The sequence below is a fragment of the Zonotrichia leucophrys genome, chromosome 2, assembly GCF_028769735.1.
Source record: "Zonotrichia leucophrys gambelii isolate GWCS_2022_RI chromosome 2, RI_Zleu_2.0, whole genome shotgun sequence".
NCBI classification, from domain to species: Eukaryota; Metazoa; Chordata; class Aves; order Passeriformes; family Passerellidae; genus Zonotrichia; species Zonotrichia leucophrys.
In genome coordinates, this window is record NC_088171.1 from 26,470,068 (window position 1) to 26,483,610 (window position 13,543).

A 13,543-nucleotide genomic window follows, 5' to 3' on the forward strand; every position below is an offset into this window, starting at 1 on the left:
CAAAGAGGCAGAGGCGATAAGCGGCGTCTGCACTCTTACACCTGCATCCCGCATCCAGATCCACACCCCCATCCCGCGCCCGCCGCCGGGATGGTGCGGGGCGGCCCCGAGGGCGCGGAGCGGCGGGGAGGGAGCGGCGGGGCGGCGATGGGAGCCTCCCGCTCCGCCGGCCCCGGGCAGCGATGGGAAGGAGCCTCCCGCTCCGCTCCGCTGGCCCCGGACAGAGCCGAGAGGCGCCGCCGGAGCGGGGGGCGGGGGCTGCTCGCCGGGGCGGAGGCTGTCACGGGGCTGGGACGATAAAACCGGGGGTAATTGCGTTTAGGCAAATGAGGCTGTCCCGGCCCTCCCCGTCTCCCGGCATATAAAGCAGGGAGCGCGCCCGCGGCCGGCCAATGCGCTCGGAGCGCGGCGCTCGCCCTGCCCGCTGCAGACGGTGCGTGCGCCGCGGGAGCCCGGCCGGCCGTGCCCGTGTGCGAGGGGTGCGCTTGTCCTGGGGCTGTGAGGGGGTGTGTGTGTGTACTGCTTTGTCCCGGTCTGTACGTGTGTGCCTCTCTGGGGGGTGTCTGTTCGTGTTTGTGTGTCCGCACGTGCGGGCTTGGATGTGCCAGCATGTTTTTGTGCCTGTCCTTATGTGTCTGGGTGTGCAAAGGGATGAGTGTGCACCTCTGGACACATGTCTCTGTGTTTGTGTGTGCGGACAGCTCCGTTCCTCCGTGGGGGTGAGCGTTTAAGGTGTGTAGCTCTTTCTGTGAGTTCGTGAGTGATGCGTGTGTACCTGGATGTGTGTAAGAGGGGTTGCACCTGTCTGCGTGTGAGTATTTGGGAAGGTGCGAATCCTAGATGTGCATAGACGTGTGAGGGTCTGTTTAAATCTTCCCCTGTACGTGCGTGTGTGAAGGGGCACCGCTGGCTGCGTGTGTCTGTGTGTCTGTCCGTGCGCTGGGGAGCACACCGAGCTGTGTGCCGCTGTAATTGGTGTGGGGTGTGTGTCTCTCCAGAGGGGTCCGCAGCAGTCGGGGCGGGGGTGCCGGTGTCACTGGGTGGTGTGGGGCTGTCCGTGCGAGGGAGCGTGTCCGCAGTGTGCCCGGGGGCCGTGTGTCCGGACGGGCACGGCTGTGTGTCTGGGCTGTGTGCTGTGCCCACCCGCGGCTGCCACGGCTCCATCCTCTGCCCCCGCAGGACGTCCCGGCGGCGATGAGGCTCCCGCTGGCTTTCGCCGTGCTCCTCCTGGCCTCGTCACAGGCGCTGGGCGAGGAGATGGGAGCCACCGACGACCTCAGCTACTGGTCCGACTGGTCCGACAGCGACCAGGGGAAGGTGAGCGCCGGCGGCCCCGCGGGGTGGGCTGCGAGGGGCTTGGAGCCGGGGGCTCCGTGCCGGCTCTGCCCGGCCGGGACGGAAGGGCGTTCCGCACTGAGCGCCGCCGCTGTCGCCCGCAGGAGGAGCTGCCGCTGCCCCTGGAGCACTTCCTGCAGAGGATGGCCCGCAGACCCCGGCCCCAGCAGTTCTTCGGCCTCATGGGCAAGCGGGATGCCGGTGAGCGGGGCGGGGGCTGCTCACACCTCTCTGCACTGCTCTTCTCCCAGTGCCTGCTCAAACTTTACACGGTTATCGCTCGGGATTATGTGTTACATCTGTTTCTTAGGCTGCCACGAGGGTACTTTGGGTTTAGGCTTTTTTGCTTTGTTGTTTCTTTCAAGTTTTATATGAGATAAACTTACTGACTGGAAAAGAGAGGGCTTTAAAGTCTTGGGTGTGTACCTGTTACAGCCCGTAAATCCCCGTAAAGGATAGCATGATAATTCATAGGTCAGCATATATGCCACTGAAACACCAAAGTGTGGAAACTGGTTGAGTATACAATTATTGTCATGTTTTCTACGTGTTTACTTAACCAAGAATTGATCTAAGAAATTGGAGCTAAACTAATCTAAATTGTGTGGGTTAAGCTGAAACAAGTTTTTAGTCTCTTCAGAGAGAAATGCAGTTGTAAACCATCACTCTCATTCCCTTAAGTGGAATATGCGTAGGTTAGTTTTTGCGTCTGATTTTTCAAATCATTGCAGTAGCATCACATGTATATGCCAATCCTTTTTTAACAACTCTTTTTGTCTTTTTTTCTCTTTCCTTTCCTCTTCCAATCAGGATATGGCCAGATCTCTCACAAAAGTAAGTTTTAAAATTACAAATATTTTAAGTAATCATGAGAAGACATTCAAATAGGGAATAGTGTATTTGACCTTATTATTTAGAAGGTGTCTGGTTTCAGCCAGGGACTGGCAGCACCACTGGTGGAGAAATGATCTATTAAAGAATTGAAACCTCCCCTTCAGTGCCTCTGTGAGCCTGTATCTCATCTGAGCTGCTGCAAGCTTTGAGATTTCAATCCATATTAATGTGCGGATGTTGCAGCTCTCTCTTATTTCCCATGGGGGGATTTTGTAAGCCTTTCTCATTGGCAAGGCAGGCTTACTGCCAGACTCTGAGAGGAGCAATTAAGATGGCAAAATCTGGAAGATTAGAATAATGAATTCCCAAGTCCCCAAGAATGCTTTCATGGGAGCACCCAGTCCTCACGTGCGAGATGCTGCATCTGTGCCCTCAGCATTGTCTGGGAATCAGACTCCTGCCCACAGCAGGGGCTGACTGATGATGTGCTGCCATATGAAGTGTCATATTTTGCCCCACTTGTAAGTGTGCCTTGCTCTGCTTCTGTGTAACACCAAGCAGGAGATGCTATCAGCACTCAGGTGTTACCTTGTTCTGCTCAGTGGTAATTTTATTTTCTGAAATTATCTCATGATGTTTAAAATGAAATTGGAAGATTTTTATTAAGTAAATATTACCTAATATTCTGTGAAACCTCCTCTGTCCACAGAGGCCAGCAACTGTCACAGTGTTCTATTATCCACAAGATGCTTTCTCTGGGGTTATGTATTGGAAGACCAAATAAAGAGTCTGATACAAAGCTCATGACAAATTACCATCTGACTAAAGTAAAAAAATTAGTTTTCTGAAACTTCTTCAGCTTGAAATAATACATGTGAGGTCTGAGTATCTTGTTTTGTGTATGAATTCACCAAGCAAAATTCTTTCCAAAGAGAAACTTCTAGGTTTGACTCAAAAGCCGCTTTAGATAAAGCAGAACAGTTCATTTTCATTCCTTGTCTGAAACTATAGCTACTACTATAACCTGATATGTACTGTAGGCCTAAACTTGGAATAATTTATCCTCTACACTTGCAGTGTCTTGAGAATTACTAAAAGGACAGGAAGGTAATACCTGAACTTATAAATATTCCAAAGATAGAGCCAGACTGTCTAGCTCAGACGTGTCCAGACATAGAGTCCCATTGGCCTCCTCTCCAGTAAGGGCTCCACCTGACCCGTGAGGGAAGATTTTCTTCCACATTACAGAAATAAAGCAACAACAGGTAGAAGAGATGCACCACACAGACACAGGCTAGACCAAGACACTGCCTTCTTGTGCATTTGCTCGGAGCAGTAGGAATTGTAACGGGAGCGAAACAAGATTTGTACTGTTAGTGGCCATTGGTTTTCCATTATACTTAAAAAAACCCCAAAACCAAAGGTCTATCTAACCTAATGAGAAGATGTCCACTAACTGGCCTGTGCCTTGGTCTATCCTGTTCAGTCTGATTAGTCAGACTGCTGTTCATTCTCTGTTGTCTGAGAGTGATGTGAACAACTGGTCTGTGATATAAACAGTTTCAGACCTGTCTTCTTTCCTTGCAAGAACCTGTTATTTTAAAAGCCTGCCTAGTTAAAATGTATTAAAATACCCCTAAATATATTTTTTCAGGGCATAAAACAGACTCCTTTGTTGGACTTATGGGCAAAAGATCTTTAAATTCTGGTATGTATTTGACTAAATCTGATACTTGGTGATACACAGCCTCTTCATTCCGTTGCCTCTTTGTTCTCTCCCAGCGGATGGAAGAAGCAGTTTTCATGTAGTGTAGATCCAGAGTTCTCTGTGAAAAAATCAGGATTTTCTTTGTTACCTGAGATATTTCAGAGTTCACTTCACCTCAATGCTTGAAATGGCCAGGCTGGTCTGAGCTGCTGGCAAGCTCAGGTAGAATTCCCCGGAGCACTTTCATTACTGTCCTGTTCTTGCATGTTCTGCCAGTCCCCAAAGTGCTTTTAAAACAAAAACCCCTAAATTTTAATGACATATCAAGAAAAATGTGGAGGCTGAAAATGCAAGGGTCACTTAACTTGTGGTCTAAATCCAGATTCCATCAGGTAAAAGGATATCTTCTCTGGAGATCCTTATTCCTAATACTTGGAGTAGAAGGTGAGAGAACAGAACTTTGCCATTAACACCACCTCATTCTGCAGATCAGGCTGTTAAACATTCACAGTCTCTTTCAGCTTTGACTTCACCTAAAGCATTTTAAACTTTGAATGGGTGCTGTGAATTTGTTTTCCCATAGCATTCATATGGGGCAGAATTCTCCTCTCCCCTCTTGTGCAGAACCCGGAGTTTCCCCATAGCTCTACCTTCCTTCCCTGTGCTCTAGGGCTGTACTGTGGAAATCCCTCACTGTGAGCCATAAAGTATCAGTTGATTCTCCAGGATAAGAATTTAAAAAATAAAAAAACTAATATGTATTTCATGTCTCTGAAATAGTTCTCACTGTTTTGTTAAATGGATGATAAAAGTTAAAGTACTAGCTGACACCTTTACATTATGTGGATACGTGCTGGGATCTATATTCTGCAATTATGGTTGTCAGTAACTTTTATTTTCAATTAAACCCCCTTCAAGACTAGTAATATTGCTCTCTGCATTATTTTGCAAATTGCTACGTATCATGAATAATTTTGTACAATTTTCTGCAGTGGCAATAGCTATTAAATGCATAATACCTGTAAATATATCTGCTATCACAAAAGTAAATAGCCTGTAAGTAATAAATTTTGTTTGGTTTCCACTGGGATTACATTTACATTAATATGAGAATGTAAAATACAGAAAATGTTTTAAAAAATGCAAAGATGTTATTGCCCTAATTTCAAAATTGCTGGTATAGTCAGGAGACTGTTATGTGGTATTTCTGACAAAAGGGAATAATGATGTTTTACTCTGTTGGGCTATGTAATACCTGTCTGACAGGTAAAACTAGAACTCACAGCTTTTCTGCCTCTGCAGGGGGGCTTGAGGGGAAAAGGATAAGAACTTTTTTCTGCTCCACCAGAGGAGAAGATGGGTCCTGAGGAGTGTGTAATCAAAGCAAGATCAGGAATAGTGAGTGTTAGGACTACCCTCACTTCTCCCTTTGGGAGATATTTAACTGGGCAGGACCTTTTGGTTCTCTTCTGCAGGAGGCCCCTGAGCTCCCTGGTAGTGGGCAGGAGTCTGTGCTGTCCCTCTGGGTGTGAGCACATCACTGATTTACAGGGGCCAGAGCAGGGTGATGCTGATGTCTCTGTCCCTAGTTTGGGGACAGCCTTGCTCAGGAAAGGCTCTCTGGATTTCACTCTCATTTTAAATGAGCAAGAAGGAGAGATCTACCACTACTAAACATAAAATATGTTGCTTAAGACTATTTTAGCCTGAAGCTTGTCAGCATGGTAGCCTGAGTACGTCTGAGGAGCTTGGCTCCTGCCACAGTGCACAGTAAAATCATCCCTGTATGCAGGACTTGTGCTCAGGAAGTTTCCAAGAGCTGGCAAGGAGCTGACTGCATGGGAATGAAGGTGGATATGCCTGTGCAGAAACCCTCTGCCACAAATTGACCTGAAAGCTTAGATCCCATCAGTAGGATGAATCACTGGGAAGTAAAGGGGCTCTGAGTTAATGGTGCTTCAAGCAGCTCAGCAGATGAGAGCTGGAAAACACTGCTCAGACCTTCAGCCTTCTGGAGGACAGTGTAGTCCGAGAGGTAACACCAAAACAGCTCAGGGATGGGCCAGGAGCCCTGGTCTCTGCCCCAAACATGCCTCTGGTGCCAGCTGGCTGCAGGTCTCTGACACTTTGTGTGCTTGCTGGTGCTCATGCAAGGCTGTACCTTGTGCTTCAATCTGCTTTGTCTTTGCAGGGTCCTCTGAAGGGAGCATAGTACAGAGCTACGAACGGAGGCGTAAATGAGATGTTCCCGTGCATTATTTATTAAACTTCATTTGTTCTAATGGCCAATGCAGTGTAATATAAACTAACCACTGTATGAAATAATTATTTATTTAATAACTGAAGGGGTTTGGTTTTTTTCGAGTTGTACATTCAATAAAAGTATTATTTTTCATATTGTGGCAGTGACACGTGTTGTGTAGGTGTGCTGTGGTTCTGAAAGGAGCAGCAACCCTGGTGATGTCTCACAACAAAGCACATGTTTGATATGACCTGTAGAGTTATGTTTACTAAACAAGCAAGTATTCTTTTGTTCATTGAGAGCGAGTCTATCAGCTTCACTGCTAGTGCAGAACAGAACTGATGTTCAGTCTAGTGCCTCAATTTGTTTTCATGGTTTATTATGTACTGTAATTTCTGTATCAAAAAATATATTTGTATCATTGCAGCATGTTTTATGTTCTGTGATTATGCATCAATATATTTTAAAAGGGGGGATGGGTAATGTTTGAATGGGAATCCAAAGTCTTCATTTCATAGTCTGGAATTTTATGATAGTAACATTTTAAATAAAAACTACTCTGGGGCTTTTGCAACATACTTCCTTTGGTGATAGTGATGGAGTTATTTCCCACGTTGGTCTGGAATGAGAAATAGCAACATGGTCTGAGACTGGAAAGAAATATCAAATTATTTTCTTTTTGCAGGGAGGCTGTGAACCTCCCCAGGTGTATTTGGTGAATGTTTGAGGGATTTGCTGCTGGAGATAGGAGTTCCTGGGATTGCTCCAGGTCGCACAAGGTGCCACCCCTTTTAAACCTGATGGAAATCAGGAGGCATGTTTGCTGAATGGAAAGAGCAGGATATATCCCCCCAGCTCCAATAACCTGCTGTGGAATTAATCCAATATTGTAGGGTTATTATTTGAAAGCCAAGCTCTTAATAAGTTCTATCCCTCAGATTCACAATAAAATCCCCTGTGGGTGTGAATCCATGCAATATAAAAGAAAAAAAATGTGACTGTAATTATCTTTTTAATTAAAATATCTGATTGCTATATATCCAGGATAGGCCTGAAATGTTCCATCCATCTCAGCAGATGCCAAGGCATCTGGAGTTCTATCTCCTTTCCCCCTGCTATGAGATGTACTTCTCTGATGCCATGATGCAAACTTTCACTGCAGATGAATCACCAATAAAAACAGTCAGTGTATACAAACTCAATTTAAAACTGAGTAATATGAAAGGATTCCCTGCTTGTTGTTTTCCACTTTGGAAATAACTTGTACACCTCCAGTTTCAAGGTTACCCCCATTAGGAGGAGGTGGGTGCTGAGCCTCTCTCCTTCTGGGTTAGGAGCAGCACCTAAGCCTGCCCATGCTCAAAACAGATCCCTCTTTCAGCTAGCTGGAAGCCAGATCTAGCAAGGTGGGCGCTACATGGTGGAAAAACTGAGGTGCCTTGTGGCAGGGACCACTCTGATGTGAGACACAGTGGTTGTACTGGCACTCTGCCAGCTCTTTGTCTTTGCAGAGCTAATTTTCAGGCTGATAAACTTCTGTATGAGCTCTCACTGAGCTCAGTGAGGAGGAGAAGCTGACTGCTGGGCTAGCAGCACAGCAAAAGGACTGCGGAAATCATGTTGAATAATGCTTGGTGAAGGATAGAAAGAAAGAAAAACTTTAAAATGCTGTTATCCTTGCCTGGAGCACCCCGGTGCTCACAAGAGCTCACAGTCTGTGTGTGCTGAATTTTGAGACACAGAGAGGAAAGAAAAAGTCCCACCATTTACTACCTGCAGCCTGCACATCTCAAAACCTCCCTGCAGAAGAAACCACTGCAAAGCCCACAAATATACATGGGCTTTAAGTGTTTGAAAGACAGCACAGGTACTAAATAACAGCATCCAGTAAACAGATAGGACTGAATTTTCTAGAAAAAATATAGAATGGATTGGGTTGGAAGGCACCTTTAGAGATCATATAGTCCAACCCCCTGCCATAGACAGGGACACCTTTCACAGTTTGTTCAGAGTTGCAACCTAATGGGCACTGAACACTTCCAGAAGTGGGGCACCCACAATTTCCCTGGGCAACGTCTTGCAGAGTCTCACCACCCTCATTGTAAATAATTCCTTCCTTAAAACCAATATAAAGACTACCCTCCTTCAATTTAAATGTCTGACCATCTTCATGCCCATCCTCTGCAGTTGCTCTGACAGGTCCATGTTCTTCCGGTGCTGGGGAACCCAGAGCTGGATGCAGCACTCCAGGTGGGGTCTCACCAGAGCAGAGCAGGACAGGATCATCTCCCTCTCCCTGCAGCCTGCCCTGCTTTGGATGAGCAGCTCAATATTCAGATTGCAGTCTAGGATGGGGTTGTCTCTCTGGGCTGCAAGCTGGGTCATGTTGACTTGCTCATCCACAGGGAGCCCCCAAGTCCTTTTCCTAGGGATGCTCTCAGTCCATTTCCTGCCCAGCCTGTATTTGTTCTTGGGATTGCCCTGACCCAGGTGGGGGAGCTTCCACTTGGTCTTGCTGAACCTCATGAAATTCACACGGGTTCACTCCTCACACCTGTCAAAGTCCTTCTGGGTGGCACCCATTCCCTCGAGCATGTCAGGGGCATTACCACAATTTACTCTGGAAGGAAAGGTTGAGCCTCTGTCACCAAAATACATCTTCTTTTACATGTCAGTCTGTTGAGTGGTTTCAATCTGGCATTTTAACTAATTTAAATTTCTCACGGCAAAATAATGTCAGATTTGTGCTAATCTGGGTTTTGGACAAGTTTCAATCTAGCATTGATTTATATGTTTGTATAGGCATATATTCCAAGCTAGAAATAAAGCAAACACACCAAATGGCATAGCCTGAAATGTTTCAACTGACTCTACCAACAATACATTAAGAACCCCTCCTCACATTTCAGTGCTGGCAGGGGTGGCTCAGCCAGGCCGTGCCACACTGGGGCTGTGGGGCTGTGCCTGTGCAGCAGCTCCTGGGCAGAGGAGGAGGTGCATGAACTGCACACATTGCAGGCATCCAGGCCAGCTGCTCCAGCTGTCTGCTCCTGCCACAGACTCACTCCCAACATTGCCCCACAGGCATCCTGGGATCCTGGAGACACAAAGAGAAATTCTGTTTTTACCTGCCTTTAGTCTTATGCAATATAGTCTGTAGACTATTGAGTACTTCAAAGAGAGTTTTAAATCATTTCCGTGGTCTTTAATCTTTCTTTTAGGGCTCCACCAGCTTTTAAACACTTTTATGTGTGGGACAGCATTGCCTGCAGCCCCAGGCCGTTCCTGCCTTGGACCACTGGGCAGTGCCCAGTCTCCAGCTCCACTGCAGGCTGTGGAGAGGCTTTCACCAAGTCCCTCCCTGTCTCCCTCAGCCAGCCACACCTGGGACACAGACTGGGCTCTTTTTGGTGGCAGCAGTCTGACATCCATCATGTTGCATAAGCCAATCAATAACCCTGCAGCAAGGGCGTCTGTCAGCAAAATGCAAGCAAGCTTTAAATAAAGCAATGAAGTCTTTCTAGGAAGTCAGCACAGAGAGTAAACCCAATGCTGATAGTTGTTCCCACTGGGAATGCTGCAGGCAGTTTGACATCACAGCCCACCTCCAACATGCTTAGCACCCTTTTTGCTTATTTTTTCCCCTAGAAATACATCAATCATCTGCATTGTGACATGTGACTGCTCTTCTGTAGGCACCGTCTCCCCTACACACAGACACTCCCCTTCACCCAGACAGTGATGTTGAAGACAGGTTCTCAGAAGCCTGTCTTTCCAAGAGTGACACAGAGGGCCAGCAGCTCCATCCATCAGCTCCATCTCTGTGCTGTTGCATGGAGACTGGCTGTCCATGGTGGAGATGCAGCCAAATTTAACCTGGCAAGCCAAATCCAGAGCCATTGCTCACAAACCCTGCCCATGAAATGGGGAGCTGGAAGGTATGGCCCCCCCCCATACCTCATTTCACCTGGGGAGCTCAAGCTCTGCAGCTCTTGGCTAATTCTGATGCCACAAGCAAATCCATGCTCTGTTCATGCCAGGAGACTGGTATTTTTCAGAATGGTCCTAAACAAAAGAAAAGGAAGGATCTGGAAATGTCTGGATGTGGGGATCTTGCAGGAACCCAACCCCTAGCCATCATCAGCTAGAGCAGAAAAACATCAAGAGGTCTTTTTGAAAATTATTAAAGTAAGTCTTTAAAATGCTGTTTGTTCAGAGTACATCAATAACAGCTCCTTCAGAGCTACCAACAGCCAATATTTAAATGCAAACTGTCCCTTAAACTATGCCTCTTAAATGATGGCTGACTGCTTTATCATAGGAGATACTGAGCAAGTCCCAAAGGTTGGCAATGACCAAATGCTCTTCTGATGAGCCCAAGCAGTTCCCTTAGCCATGATGTTACACACTGCATGGACAAACATCTCATTGTGACAGGACAAGAGCATACAGGGCTCCTTCCCCAGCAAACAGCCACCTGCACTGCCAGACACAGCCTCACATCCTCGTGTTAGCTGCAAAAGAGCTCACCTCCCTTTGCAGAAGATAATTGTTACTTAAAAAGTAGCAATTTTTTAATTTTTTGTTTTGGTGTTAGCGAGTGAACAAATATCCTTGAACCTACATCTTTCACGGAAGAGAAAAAGACACTCTGTGCATTACTCTTTCAATATTTTGATAGAGATTGAAACAATTGTCAGCCGGAGAGGCTGTGTGAAAATCATTATGATATTTATTTAAAATTATCACCTCTCCATTCCTGGTAGATATCTGATTTCTGTCAGAATAAGCCATCTCAGAAACTCCTTTTTAAAAAGAGTTATATAAAATGTGTGCAAAAAACATCACCTCTTGTTTTCTACATCCATCTCCAAATTAAACAATGTTCCCACTTGCAGCATATGGAAGAAATGAAATGTGAACAGACTGTTAGACAACAAAACACTTTATCTCTCATGGTGCTTCATGCTCTCCCAGAAGCCTGGAGGGAGGAAGCCCAGCAAGGTGGGAGGGCTTGGCCAGAAGTAACAACAGGGGCTGAGCTGGAAATGCAGTGCACACCATGTACCTAACCAGCCACTTCAGTGCAAAGAAACTTCACAAATTATAAAGAATAATGTTAAATGCTAAGAAAATATCTGGGAGGTGGGGGGGGGGAGTGGAGTACCTTTTCTTTTTTTTTCTTTTCTATATAAACCATTTCCTACATTTCTCTTTCAGCTGTAAAAGAATTAAAGGATACACCTGCACCAATATATCATAGAAGCATTTAGATTGAAAAAGACCCTTAAGATCATGGAGTCAAACAAATGTAATGGAGACATCACCTGAAGGCAAGAGAAAGTGGAACTGTGTGAAGCAGGTAAAGAACTGCATAAATCCATGCCTTATATTCTCAGTCACAACTGGAGTGCCTCAGTGCCAATACATGTTAATACACCTTCAACATTTTATTTTCATGAAATAGTTAGCATTAAAAACATCTAGCTGAGTAACATCTTTAGTCATAGATACTCAATTTTGGCACATAGAAATGCTTTAATTTTCACTGTTATGACACTCAGACAACAACAGCCACATTGTGTTTCTGTGTACCAAAGCAATAAAATTTGAGCAACATGCTCTGGAAGCAAACCTGGCCTGGAGAAGATCTACAGGAATTACTGAAAGAATGTATACATACAGTGTAGTTATTCTAAGACTGCATTTTAAAAAAATATTATTCAGTGAATTTTGAAACAGTGAATTTTCACAACACCCAGAAGACATCTCAGCTGTTTTGTGAGACTTGATCATTTGCAGCTTGGATTCCCACAGTGCTAACTCAGCCCAGCAAAACCTGCATGAATGAGACCCACCCAGTGCACCACAAACCTCACCAAAACTGTACACAGGCACAAGACAGCACTTCAGAGCAGTTTCTTGAAATACAGCATAATGAATTCTGATGTCTGCAGATGGAAACCTGTTTATCCACAGCACATCTTCCCCACACTTCCTTACCAGCCCAATTCCAGCTTGAGGAAACAATCAAACCTTCCTGTCCTGCCCTCCCAGGCTGCCAAAGGAGTTCCAATTAGTGTCAATTGGGATAATAGCTCTATTTGCATTTTTAAGCTATTATTAGCAAGTTGTCAGTCAGCCAGTAATTTGTATCACTTTGATATAATGAGTATTTAAATATTTAAAAGGAGAATGTTCCTTTCTACCACCCCCTTCCTTTTTGTGCTAAAATAATAATGGTTTTAATCAAAAGTAATTTGTATTAATATACATTTTGCCCCAGGTGTTAAAGACAGTCTTCAAGAGCAGCGGTGAGAGATGTTAAGTAATACAGTTTATTAATATAGACAATTACTTCTATCCTTGATAGTAGCAAAAATTGAGGCAGCTTTTGCAACCAGAACAACCTGATTCTCCTCTTGGCCTCTTCAAGATGACTATGGTTTAGGAATTGAGGTCAGTTCAATTTATTTTAAGTACTTAATGTTATCATTTTCTAAAGGACTATTTTGCACTCAATTACTCTATCTTCTCCTTGATGAAAATTCATCAATTAAGCAACCTGTACCACACACACATGCACAAAAACAAAAAAAGGCAGAAGACCTCTCCTCTCTCTGAACCTGCCTGGAGCAGGCAAAAGGCAAAAGGCTGTGTGTGTTTCCATGTTGCCATTACACCATCTGTGATCACTGGGGGATGTTTTTCCTGACAGGCCTCAAGTCTAGATGTTCAGGTGTACACAATTGATCATCACAGAGTTCACAAACCAACTGGATTGACCCTTTAACAGGAAATCTTTCCAAATGTATATGATGTACTTCATTTTATAATGCCTTTGTATTTTTAAAATAATGCTTTTGAGAAAAAAAAAAAAGTACCTAAGCCTTTCTGATGTGCCCCTGTAAAACTTCTCAGTAGCTTGAGAGGTGGGTTCATGGAGTCCAGCCATGCCAAGAGCAGGGCCTCACACCTGGGTGGGAGCAAGCCCAAGCATAAAGACAGGCTGAGTGGAGGATGGATTGAGAGCAGAACTGAGAGGAAGGACTTGGGGTGCTGGTGGACAAGCTTGAGCCAGCAGTGTGTGCTCAGAGCCCAGAAATTTGATGGTTTCCTGGGCTGCACCAAAAGAGGTGCAGCCAGCAGATGAAAGGAGGGGATTCTGCCCCTCTGCTCCACTCTGGTGAAACCCCCTGGACTGCTGCACCCACCTCAGCCTGGGAAGGACATGGAGCAGGGGGAGCAAGCCTGGAGAATGCCATGGAGATGATCTTCACCTCCCCATGAAGACAATGTTGAGGCTGCTCAGCCTGGAAAAAAGAGCTTATAGCACCTTCCAGTACCCCAAGGGATGCAACAAGAGAGAGATGTTTTACAAGGATCTTTAGTAATAGAACAAGGGGAATGGCTTTAAACTGAAA

At 45.4% G+C, this 13,543-nt stretch overlaps 1 protein-coding gene across 6 annotated transcripts; it reads left to right on the forward strand.

Moving 5' to 3' along the window:
- Window positions 1-298: 298 nt before the first annotated feature.
- Window positions 299-6,697, forward strand: TAC1 (tachykinin precursor 1). Of its 6 annotated transcripts, none has more exons than XM_064704360.1 (6): window positions 299-433; window positions 1,180-1,317; window positions 1,440-1,536; window positions 2,146-2,169; window positions 3,824-3,877; window positions 6,069-6,697. In XM_064704360.1, exons 2-6 carry the CDS (start codon window positions 1,195-1,197, stop codon window positions 6,116-6,118), a joined length of 348 nt encoding a protein of 115 aa, XP_064560430.1. In that variant the 5' UTR covers window positions 299-433; window positions 1,180-1,194; the 3' UTR covers window positions 6,119-6,697. The 6 variants fall into 6 exon arrangements, with proteins under 6 accessions (XP_064560430.1, XP_064560431.1, XP_064560427.1 ...); XM_064704357.1 differs by having other exon boundaries at window positions 330-479; XM_064704356.1 differs by having other exon boundaries at window positions 358-506.
- The last annotated feature ends 6,846 nt before the right edge of the window (window positions 6,698-13,543 follow it).